Source organism: Protopterus annectens, chromosome 12.part0 (assembly GCF_019279795.1).
Source record: "Protopterus annectens isolate FY-2018-M chromosome 12.part0, PAN1.0, whole genome shotgun sequence".
NCBI lineage: Eukaryota > Metazoa > Chordata > Ceratodontiformes > Protopteridae > Protopterus > Protopterus annectens.
The window spans coordinates 1,446,219,169-1,446,232,205 of record NC_056746.1 but is presented as its reverse complement, the minus strand read 5'-3'; the positions used below and the strand labels follow the sequence as shown (position 1 = coordinate 1,446,232,205).

General features: G+C 38.9%; 1 protein-coding gene across 1 annotated transcript in view; it reads right to left on the bottom strand.

The window, feature by feature from the left end:
• Positions 1–13,037, bottom strand: part of MGAT5B (alpha-1,6-mannosylglycoprotein 6-beta-N-acetylglucosaminyltransferase B) — a 3,749,208-nt gene that overhangs the window by 1,114,041 nt on the left and 2,622,130 nt on the right. The window contains exon 9 of the mRNA XM_044089029.1: positions 130–261. Coding sequence (XP_043944964.1) covers positions 130–261 — 132 coding nt within the window. The remainder of the gene's footprint in view (positions 1–129; positions 262–13,037) is intronic.

Genomic DNA, 13,037 nt, shown 5'->3' with positions numbered 1-13,037 from the left:
GTTAATAAACCTTTGAGACAAGTACCCGGATAGTACAAGTCTTTTTGTAAGCTGTTGCTTTATAATATTCATTATTTGTCAAAACTGGCATGGCAATAGAATATGCTTTTTAACATTCTTGTCACTTACTTGTGCATTTTAAAGGACAGCCCCATGTGTTGCTTCATTTGTTGTAAACCATGGTAATCTGTATAAATAAGGTCAAATGGCAAAGGTCCAGTGAGGGGACAACTTCCTCTTCCAGGAGGTACACCTAAGTAACTAAAAACAGACAATGTTAGTAGACATTACTGACAACTACCTGTTTTCCTTATTTATTTGTACTGTTTATCATACCGCATACTAACATATTTAAGGATAACCAGTGACACTCAGTGAGCAAGTCACATTATCTACTGTTTAATGAAGTTGAGTTGGCATGTAAGAAAGTGACTTACGTTTCTTCTCCACTACTGGATTGAAGGCAGTGATATGCTACATAAGATGGGGCACACTTGCAACCTCACAAGTCTGTTTGTATTTATATTATATCACTAATACTGCACAACTGAAAAAGTGATTAAATAAAAAAACTTTTGTTCTAATATATGTATATTAGCAAAGAGAAATGTTTCTAAATTTGTACATTTCTCTGTTGTGTATCTGATTGGCACAGCACTTCCAAGACAACATGAATTCAAGCATACATGCAGTAATAAGCAGCTATCTGCATTTATAGCATGAATCATTATTCACAGAACATAATGTAGCAACTGGAATAAGCAATAAACAAAGCCATTAGCAATTCTCAGCCCGATCTTATATCATCAAATGCCAAGAAAGTAAAAAAACAGTTAAGCACTTTTGTCTCTTAATGTTTTGCAAAGACCTTAGGGCTACAATACAAGAACACATTCATTCAGCCTTGGAAAGTAATTAACATGCCCTTGTTTCAGTCTGCAGAAATACTGAGAACAATCCATAGGTTAAATCTGCTTAATCCTATCCAAGTCCTTAACAACTGTTAATTTAGAACACTGTTAATATCTGCCCTCTGCTTTAAGAAAAACAACACTTTAGTAACTGTAAAGTGAAGTTAAATCCACTGCACTTTTTCTAATAAGTCAGAGAAGCTCTAGAGAAATGGATTTTATTCTTTCTCACTTAACTCTCGTTTTATTTGACCTTGATCAAACCATCCCATAAAATGTCATGCTCTAAAGATCTGTTTTATTACTTGTACATATCACATTTGACTTACTGGTGCATGACAGATATCATATGCTCTTGTACAGATATATATGACATACATTGCAACAGTCTATAATGGAAGTCATATGGACTCTTACACATGCATAAAACTATCACTTACCAGTGTACTACAGGAGTAATATGCTTACCTTCACTTGTGTACGACATATTACTTACCACTGTACAATGGGAGCTATACATCATTTTACGCTTATACATATGACATATGACTTACCAGTGTACAAAGGCAGCCTTACATTCTCACGCTTATATATCTATGAGATATGACTTACTGTATGACACAAGTCATACATTCTCTTACACATGTACATGACATATAACTTTGTGTACTATACACTAACCACATCAGGCACAGTAATTATAATGTGCCAAACAATTAATTGTGTGGGTTTTTTTTTTTTTTTTTGCTAATCTGCATTGATAGACATACTAAGTTCCCAAAGAATATGTATTTATTTATATAAGCATAATGCTGGTACCCAGTGTCCATCAAGCTGTCCATCATCCTAGTCAATCTTCCCAGTCATTCCCCCTGGAGGTGCTAGCCTTCTTCCTATGGGTGAGAGTTGAGCATCAGGAATGGTGCCGTCATTCTGCTCAGGGAACTGGGGAGGGGGGGCTTGCTTTGACCCAGAGAAATGATATGCAATGAGCATACATGAAGGTGATGTTTCCCACTTCTACATGAGGTGCCTCTTTAAATGTCCTGCCTCTTTGAAGTTAAGTATTACAGATGGTGCCAGGTCTTCAACATAAGTTTCAGTGCAGAGTTTGCACCATTACCATGGGACTCAACCTTCCTCAAATTAAAAAGTGAGTCTGCTTTTCGTCACAATTCGTATCTCAGCTGATGGTCGTTCATTGTCCCTGGCACCGTGGCATAGTGAGTTTGTGCTACCCGGGGCTGACTATGAGTTTGCTGCCCCCCCAGTAAAACATAATACACATCAAAGTCATATAAAAAGTGAAAAGGACAGCACTCACATCCATTGTTAAAAGCAAAGCCTCACCTTTGATATCAGAGTTGCAATCCACAAACTTGTAGTCCAATTATGCAAAAGCACTTCCCTGACACACTAATGAATGATTGTCCCCAGTAACCCAAGTTTGTATTGTGTATGCACAAGCACTAAAATGACACAAATTATTTTGCCCAGTGGTCACTTCAGCATTCTCACCACATATGCGCAAGCACTTCCCTGATACACAAATTAATTATTTCTCCAAGCAACATCTTCATTAGTATGTCCAGGTATACTTGCAATTGTCTTCCAACTTTGTCAGCCAGAGTCCCTTCGTGTTGGCCTGGACTTCAGAGGAGTAGATACCAAACAGGAGAGGACCAAGGACCAAACCCTGTGGGACTCCACTCATGACTGGTCAGCAGTCTGACTTGGAGTTAGCTACTTTCACACTGTGGGTTCTATCTGTAAGCCAGTCTGCAACTCACCTTGTGATATAAAGGTTGATTCCTAGCTTACTGAGATTTTCTATGATTCCTGAGTGGGGAATGGTATCAAAAGCCTTGGCCAGATCAAGGTAGGCTGTATGAACCCCCTTGCCTTCATCCACAGCTCTGGTGACTGACTCAAAGAAGTCGACCAAGTTGAGCAGGCATGATCTACCCTTCACAAAACCAAACTGTGTAGGATCCAGAGTTTGGAGATTCCCTATATCCTTGTTTATTAGGTCCAAGATGATGCATTCCGTAGCTTTGCATATCAGACTTGTCAGGCTAATTGGGTGATAATTCCCGGGGTCTCTAGTCACTCCTTAGTGGAGAGGGATGACTGTAGCACTGTGCCATTTGGTAGGGACAAAGCCTGAGGTGAGGCTGTGATTGAACAAGGCACACCTAGTGAGGTGCCAGTCCACTCTGTAGTTTATGTAGAACACAGCCAGGGATATTGTCAGGTCCCATAGAAGTTGTATTCTTGGCCTTGGACAGTGCTGTTTTAACCTGTGCAGCAGTAATATTGGGTGCCTGGGAATCTACTGGTATTGTGACTGGTCCTTTGGGGGGGGGGGCAAAGTTAGCACTGAATATGTCAGCCAGTATACTGACAATATCTGTTGGCTCAGTATAGGAGGTACCACTGTGCAGTAGCTCAGAGAAAATCTGGGTGTGGCCACAGAGATTCTTTACATAACTATAGAAGGCCTTGTGGTTGTCTTTACTATCTGCTGCAATTCTGTTTTCATAGATAGCTTTAGGGGATTTGATGAGGGATCTCAACTTTTTGTTGAGGCTGATAAGAGAGTTTTTCCAGTCTTCGGAATTCACCTTATTCCACATCAGTTTCCTCCTTCTGTTGTAGAGTTTGTTTATGGCAGGTGACCACCAGATTGGCTTCCTTTTTTTTTGAGGAGAGTGTCTTAGTTCTATTGGGTATGGTGATATCCATGCATTTGTGTAAGTGTTCGTACAGTGCATTGATGTATGATTCAGCGGTCATGCAACTATTCTCCATTTGCATGGGTGCCATGAAGTTAGCCACCTCTGTTTTTAGGAGCCCAGAATTAGCTAAGTTGTTCATGGTGGTTACTTTGGGGAGAGGGGGGTGTGGATTTCCAAGGTGGTTAGTTTGTGGTCGGATCTAACCAGGGAGGAGTTGACTACTGGTGTAGAGCAACGGTCGCCCATGTTAGTAATGACCAGGTAAAGGATGTTGCTACCTCTAGTGGGGGTAAGAATGAGCTGATCCAGAGCATTGGAATTAATGAATTCCAGAAAGCACTGGGCAAGTGTACTGGTACATGAGTAGTTTTCCAGCTAATGGAGGGGTAGTTGAAGTCGCCCAGTATGAGAGTGTTAGGAACACGGATTGTGAGTCTTGGGATATGATTGGGGACCTATAGCAGGCTACAACCTGAATTGCTGTCTTACCCAGTGTTAGCTGCATCTGAAGTATCTCAGATGCGTTATGTTTGGCTACCAGTCACGAGGTGTACGCATCCTTTATGAATATGGAAACACCACCGCCTTTGAAGCTTCAGTCCACATTCTTAGGCTGAAAGGTGTGGAATGAGTTATAGCCTGGTAGTGCAGGGGTGCTTACTGCTGCCTTGAACCAGATCTCTGTTACAGCACAAATGTCGATGTTCTCCATTTTGTGGAGTGCTTTGAGCGAGTGCATTTTGAGATTTAGACTTCTAGCGTAGAGCAGCATAACCCTCAGATTGCATTTGTTTGTAGCTGTTACGGTGGTAATTTGGTCTTTGGAACACCGCCTAAAAAAGGCACTATAGGGATGGCAAGAGCCTTGGTCAGTATCCATAAACCCAGGGTTGACAGATGCAGGCCATCTCTGGCAAAGCATCGAGGTCTGTCAATCATGTCTTCACAGGCACACAGAAATCAATCATTTTCTGCTTGCACTGTGGTATCATTCTGGGTGATGGTAGGATGCTGCTCAGGGCTAGGGTCATACCTGCCTGGGCTACATAATCCAAGAGCTCCTCCATGTCTCTTTTCATGTAGTCCAGGGAGGTACATCTTGGGTCATTCACATCCACATGTACAATGACAAAGTTATATTTGTACCTGTTGTTGAGGGACCTGAGTGTGTGCGTTATGTGGCGGATCCTGGCACCTGACAGGCAGGCTGAGGCAGCTGACTGTTACTTTCTCCTTATTCAACCTAGTGAGTGGGACATCAGTGTGCCTCACTATCAAGGACTAATGTGTTGGGCATGCTGTTTTGCCATAGGGGCTTTGGTTGAGTGGCACACTTTTTAGCAGAATTCTGTGTCTCGTTATTAGTGCTGTGTTGTTGTGATTGGATGCATTTCTGCCTTAGTTTTTTATAGACAGCTTCCGTGAAGGTGGATGTGTGGTTTGTGTTTTTATGTGAATGCAGTGCTGGTGTGTGTTCTGGAGGGCTATGTGTTCCATGTGGTGTGGTGCAAGTGTTGACCTTCTCCTCTTGACCAGCTATTCCAGTCTTGGCTGGAGAGTGTGTGGCTTCCAATTTGGATATATAAGTGCATCTCTCACAAGTCTGAATGTTGGTAGGTAAGAGGAGAGGGCTGTCAGTGTACATGAGACAGTTGCTACATTGCCTCAGGATGCCCAAGTTCACCAGGTTAATAGGAGATAGCACAGGGAACTGACCTTTACACATGCCTGGAGGGATGGGCATTAATAAATACTGGAGCTGTTTCCTTGTAGAACGTTTAGTGCTGGAAGCACTTTTGTGTGCTACAATAATTGCTACAAGAAGTCTGGTAAAGTGCTAAACTAGTAAACTAGTAAAAGCGCAGGAAAGGAGAGAAGTAGCAGATCTAACGGAAAAACTGAACAGCAGACTTTGGCACTGCTCAGAAGCTTACAAACAGTCCTGGATACAGCAAATCTGTATCTGGACTAGATCCAGCACTCATGCCTAGATCTCACAGTACTTTCATAGAGCCCAGCAATCCATTACTTGATCTAAGTAGCCTACTTCTAACTCTCTTTAAACATTCCTAAAAGCTAGTAACCAATTTCCATGATGTAGTATCTCATTCTTAAATTCTAGATACACATTCCTAGATTCCAGTACCTATTTCTTTACTTCAGCTATCCTGTTCAACTTCCTAGTAGCCCATTTCGAGAGTTATATAATTGGGCAGTTATATTATTTATTTTTGCTTGCTTGTTTTTGTCCCCACTACCTTTCAATCATCTCTTTCCTCTCAACCAATTCACCCGTTCATTCCCTCATTACTAAATGCTACAGTTAGCAGAGAGGCCGTCATGTAGGCAGCCATCAGAGGTGGTTTTGAGGGTTTTGTTTCTGTTTTTTCAGCTGCAAATCTTCAGCAAGAAAAGGTGGCATTCAATGGGCTGTGACACTGGATGTTCCCCACTTCGGCAAGTGCTTTTGTCAGCAAACAGCCCTGACCACCAACCTTGAAGTAAAGGAAGTGATTTCCGCAGTCTTCACTGAGAAGTCTTAGCATCTTACTGAGCTCTCAAATGCAAATTCTGGCAAGTAGGCCAAGTCCTTTTAATGTATGTTCTTCCTTTCCAGTTTCCACAGTGCCAGGGGCACAAATCAAACCCGAGGCTCTCTGGATGCAATCAGGGCTCCATCCTTTTGCACCACAGAACTAAGGGTGCATTATGTGAGAACCCTTTGGCTGATATCTCCGTTTTTACTTTTCTATATAAAATCTATGGCTCTATATGCAACAAGCTTAGGTGATTGGAACTTATTTCACAGTTAAACGTTATCATTTTTACATAACCCGTCTACAATGTGATGTTAGTGTTTCACATCATTTTAATCTGAAATTGTCTATTTTTATTTATTTCCAGTTTGGTAAGTGTTTAAGTGGACTGGTCAACTGACCCTTCTGAGCTACAACCCAGGCTTCAGAGAAACAAGGTACATAACACAATTTAAAAAATAAATAATGCAAATGAAAATACATCATACATCACTTGATAACAGAAATGCATATCAAAATTAAATAACAAAATTGGGAAAGAAACAAATTTCACAAGATTTCAAGGAATATGAAAATATGTACAATACCTACAGTATACACATTGTGGAGTTCTCATAACAGATTAACACCTGTATGCAGTACTGGTAAATATGCCAAATACAATAAGTCTACAAGCCAACAGCACCAGTGTCACAACAGCAGTTACATGCAATTTCTTTTAGTAGATTTTCCTTCAATCTTATTTGAGAACATGTTTCAATAGGTAGTTGATTCAATGTTGCTGGCCTGAGTTTAGTGAAAAACATTTCCCTGTGGTTGTTCCCAAATGCGGTCTCATTAAAGTAATACCATCATCCTGACTTCCTCTCAATGAGTTTTATGATTTTGTTATTTGTACAGCTGATGTTAGTAGAAGTCATTGGTCTAGCATGATAATTTTCAACTACTGGGTAGCATAGCTGCTTGGCTAGTAACCAGTAGTCAATGAAATCTCTTTAGCAGATCACAGTGGCAGATTTGCTTGTTGAGCAGAAGTAAAAAATGACAGATTTTCCAATACCTGCAGTTTTTGTGTGCTGGTACTAAAGTGAAGTGTTAATAAAGGTACAGAATATTCAGTTTTGGGAATTAGGTCATTTCTGTCCACAGACTACTTTGCAGTTGGGGGTAATGTGCGAAATTTTGTAGCAAACGTTTTGTTTGTATGTTGCTTGTAGCAAAGTTTAGTTTGTGGAAGTATGTTGCTGACTATATTGACACTATGTATTGAGAATGTTAAGGTAAGGGCATGGAGGTCTCCTACGTATTTTTGCTGTAGATTATGTCAGTTAACACTATCATTAGAAGAAGACTAGACAGTTTTCAAGGAGTAGAAAAATAGCAGAATGCCCGATTTTTTGGATTATTAATCTGTTGCTCGTTACTCACTTGCAAAGATTAGTGATTAATCTGTTGCTCATTACTCACTTGCAAAGATTACTGATTAATCTGTTGCTCGTTACTCACTTGCAAAGATTAGTGATTAATCTGTTGCTTGTTACTCACTTGCAAAGATTAGTGATTAATCTGTTGCTCGTTACTCACTTGCAAAGATTAGTGATTAATCTGTTGCTCGTTACTCACTTGCAAAGATTAGTGATTAATCTGTTGCTCGTTACTCACTTGCAAAGATTAGTGATTAATCTGTTGCTCGTTACTCACTTGCAAAGATTAGAGATTAATCTGTTGCTCGTTACTCACTTGCAAAGATTAGACAGCTCACCCTGTAATGTGTGTTGAAGCCAGAAGGGGATTTATTTGCCAATAAACCTAACGGATCATTTGACAACATAATTATGTTGATTCTGGGAAGTTCATGAGGTATGTCATTTATAAATAAACATAACATCAGGGGGCTGCGAACTGATCCTTTGGGACGTATATCAGAAAGGATATTGTGGTTTTATCGCTGTATATTTTTTTGCATACTGTATAATGCACCCTTTTGTTTTTACTTGGGTTTGAGTCATGCCTAATTTTTCAACTGATTAACAATTAAATAAAACAAAATCTGTATTATAGCCTTGATGCCATGTTATGATAGTAAAGATACTGATATCAGTGTATTTATTGTCCGGTATGCACAAAGTATTAAATGGCATAACTCCCCATACTTCACTGGGTAGACAGGCAACTTCTAGAGGAGTTATTGTAATACATCCCATTTGGCAGTCTGGTGTCATTTCAAGAAACATGTTGCTGCCTTTCAAAACTGAACATATTTGTCATTCACAGCAATTTTTCTTTGTGATAATAGTACCTGGCTGGTTCACTGTCATTTTTTTATGACTGGACAACTGAACTGTAGCCTCATTGAAACAAACTATAACTTGATCCAAGGTTTGATAAGCTAACATTTAGCTATATTAGACTGGGAGATATAGGTTGTCTTCACTGCATGTGGCATGAATGGGTGAACTCCCCAACAAAAATATCACTCATTTGCCCATTCAGTCAACTGGATTCAAATGAACAGGCATCATGGAATAAGGTAGCGATTAAGTGAACCATGTTCTGTAGAAACAGTTACATGATCATAGTAATGTGTGAGTGAGGGGAATTGTCAATTACGCCTCCTTCTCCTCCTCCTTTACAAAACCTAAACCTTATTTGTTGTAGGCTGCTGGAAACCAATAAGGAATAAACCACAACAAACAGAAGATAAGCCTGGAAGAATAAGGGAATGGATGCAAACAAACAGCACTTCAGGAGAGACTTTAAAATCTTAGGCTAATTAATAGCTCATTCTCACCAATGAAAGATTCAAGCTCTTCTTCCTATCAATAGATGCACGCAGAAAAGTCATGTCAAGCACTGAAAAAGTCAGTTTGTTCTCCCACAGCTATGCAGATATCCACACTTACAGACTGAGGCATGCATACTGCATATCAGAGGCTTTATTTCAATACTACATAGCATGTAAATCATCATGTAGTAACATGTGACACAGCCACAATCTAGATTTTCCGTTCTTACACCGCTTCACTTCAATCTAAACATAAGTTATACTTATAGCTCTTCAAAAATCTTTGTAAAACATATATGCTGTAATGCTGTAAGACAACTAAGAAGTAGAAAAAAAAAACAAATAAATAAACCTAATTCAAGTATGAGTGTGGGCACCCCTGGAATACAACAGGTACTGGTAATAAAGGTAACACGGTTTTCAAGTACTGCTTATATAGTCTGATATTTATTTGTTTGTTTGTTTGTTTGTTTGTTTATTTATTTATTTATTTATTTATTTATTTATTTATTTATTTAGTTTGTTAACCCGGAGAAGTCCTACTGGACCAGGAGCCCGTTTTTAGAGGAGGCCCGGGGAGAAAAGCTCCAGACTAAACAGTACAAATACATGTCAGTTACAATATTTACATACAAGAAATTTTAACACGCACAGAATTCTGTTAAAAGCTTAAGTTCTTCTTATTTCGGCTTTTCCCGGTTAGAGGTCGCCACAACGGAACTCCGGTCCGCTAATGATTGGCAGTAGATTTTTATGGTGCCGAGGTGCCAGCTCGATGCCCAACCTTCAATTAAGGCATGCCCATTCACGCATGTCTTTCGAATGCCACTCAACCATGGGGAGGACATGCAGAGTCCACACAGAAGACGCTCCAGCCGATAATAGAGTAGGAGAACCTCTTGCTATGAGTCGACAATGCTACCGCTGCTGTACAGATTATAAAAATGATGGTATGAAGACAAAGACATACCCATGCAGAGTAACAGCTGGGCTGGGTACTTTTCAAACTCAGGTAAGTACTGCATTTTGAGATTTGAAAATGATACACTAAAAGTACAAGAATATTTGTATGTATGCTGTACTAAACATCACATCATTAGGAATTTTCAAAATATGGCTGTGGGTTGCACCAAAATCATAGTTCCACTGACAGCATATTAACTGTCATAAAATACAGTCAAAGCCATCTAATATCAAATACATTCACATTTTTTTATTTTCATGTTTGACAACTGACAGATTAGGTTCCCATTTTTTAGTATTTTTATTTATTTGTTAACCTGACTGGAGAACAAGTCCTTGGACCCTCTGTAGCCAGTATCGTGGAACAATGACCTTTGCAACAATATAGATGATTTTAGAAAACAGACAGCAATGCAGGCATTACATAACATAACACAGTGTGAGCCATGAACATTCTTGAGAAGTTCTTAACACAAATACATCTAAACCTCAGAACATTTACTTGCAGTCAGAAAAAAAAATAAGTTCATTGGCAGTGTTTAAGGAACAATAAAGAAAAACTTGACACAATATAAGTGTAGTCTGTTATTTGCCCAAAGTTCTATAGGAACTGCTTTTAGCTGGCTGGCATAATCTTACTAAAATTCCTTCTACCAATATTACCAATATTAAACATTACTGGAGGTCTCTGAAAAGTCAGGTTGTTGTACTCCTTAGTGAGACCACCACATATGGTTGCCACCCTTCCATTTTTTTCTGGCTATCCTGAAATCAAATTGATTCTCCAGAAGTCCGGAAAACACTGTAGAAACTCCAATATTCTGTTTCAAAAAAGGAAACAGACTATCGGACTTTGTAAATTGCTGATTTACTATGCTTTTTTTGATATCACAAAATAGGGCGGGTTGGGCAGGGTTACTGGTGATAAGAGGGGTGTGGCCTTACTCCGGTTTTAGCCACAACACAAGGTGGCAACCCTAAGACCACACGGTAAGGGTCTTTACTACTGGTTTGTTTTTCAACATGGGACAGAATTGTTCATAGAAATGGGAGAAGTGACTAGAAAACAACAGGGTAGATTATGCTGTGACTAGTAACTAATTTGTTTATTCCAGTGAGGGGCAGTGGTGCTGACTTTTAGGGAAGAATAAATGAATGACACATCACTGCTCTTTGCAATGGTTATAATTCTGAGAATATTTTGGAAAGAATTTGCATCAATGAAGGAATGTGTATTCCAGGTGAAAAATTAATACACTAATTACAAGGGCAGAGAGGCATGAGAGTAAGGTAGGAGCTACTGACAAGTACACTTTTTGACTGTCTAACTACCTTGTCTGCTATCATGTCTGTGTAGATTTAAAGGACAGGTTATAGTCTAGAATAAGGTTATCACAGTCATATTGTTTTAACCAAGGAATTTAATGATTAACTGGAGTGACTACAGATAGCTTACATTTTGATATATTTTGTTATGTACAAAATTAGATAGCATCTGTTTTTGTGGTATTAAGTTTAAGATGGCTAGGTGTGAGGCAAGCACATATTCAGAATAAATCATTTTGTACAGAGTTTTGAATATGAGTTGCGACATACCCTACAATATAGAGGATAATGTCTTCGGCATAATGATTAATCAATGAGGATATATGTTGTGTGGTGATTACTTACAAACAGTAGTTAGGGGCCTACAAACTGACCAATGCAGTACTCCTAAAGTACAAATGCCCTGTTCAGTTTATCAGTAGTCTTACAGATCATAGGTTTTTACTAAACCTATGGCCAAAGTAGACAATCAAGAAGAATACTGTGGGAGACTAAATCTCCTGCACTATCCAGACATTTCCCACATATTCCAAGCTAAAATTTCTGATCACTCATCCAGTCACCTAGACCGGTTTTTAAGGTTGCTAGGGAGGCAAAACTCCTTTGCAACAACTAGTTGTGCAACCACAATAACTTATTACATTTGAAACCAAGAGTTTTACATTTACGAATAAGCTCAGTATGATCCACACGTTCAAAAGTACATGTGTGGTTAATAAAACCAGATCCTGTGAAGCAGCCTTTCCCCACGACCAATAATATATTACCAGTCACTATCTAAACTACAGTGGGATTGTTATGGCCAGTTCTAAAACCATGCTGACTATCAGTAAATGCCCTCATCATCCTCTAACAGTTGACGATGAATAATTTTTTCAAATACTAATACTAATGACTCATCAGAAAAAAGATATAGAACTAATGTCCTGAGTTACAGATGAGCATGATTTCTTTGGGATGGAGATACAAAGGAATATTTAATTTGAGAATGGATCATACCAGTGATCAGTGAGAAGTTAATAATAATAATAATAATATGCACAAGGTGTTTGACTAGTGGATGACTGGCAATATAAAGGAAGGCTTCTTTGAAGCAGCTTATTTAGGGCTGCCATTTTGGTTGAGTGACTCAGGATAAATATTATGCCTTGTACTGTACACCAGTCACAGACTATATGAGAAGTTTTAGGAAACTTGTTAAAATGCATCTAGTCCCAATATGAGTTATGCTATAAGCTTGTAACTGTCGTGTAAAGTTGGTAGGTATTATTTGGTCAATACATTTAGAGCACCCCACAGGCTTCAGGAGTACAGATTACAATATACCTATCAATCTTCATTTTTCTACTAAACTGCTCCTTTTGATTGCTTTAACATCATTTGCTTTAATTATAACAATACAAATTTACATGGTATTAGTGAAAACTGAGAAGTACATTTGGGTCAGTATTCATAGTCCAGGGATTCACAAATGACTTACAGTTAACTGCGAACAGTGGCATTACATAGATATGCAAACAAGATCAGTGAAAGGCATTTGTAATGAATATGGAAAAGTGAAGTATTTTTTAAAAACACACCCACTTATCACAAAAAAGTAAGATGTATAAAGTTCGGCATTACAAACCAGTGAAGAACTTTGCAAAATCGTGAGGGTTGGTGTTACTGTTTTTTTTTTTCACAGATCATGGGCAAGTACGGCTGAGTGCAGTTATGCTTAAAACATTTAAGGAAAGCTGTGGACTGTGCAGCACTTAAAAGGGATTTTTTTTTAAAG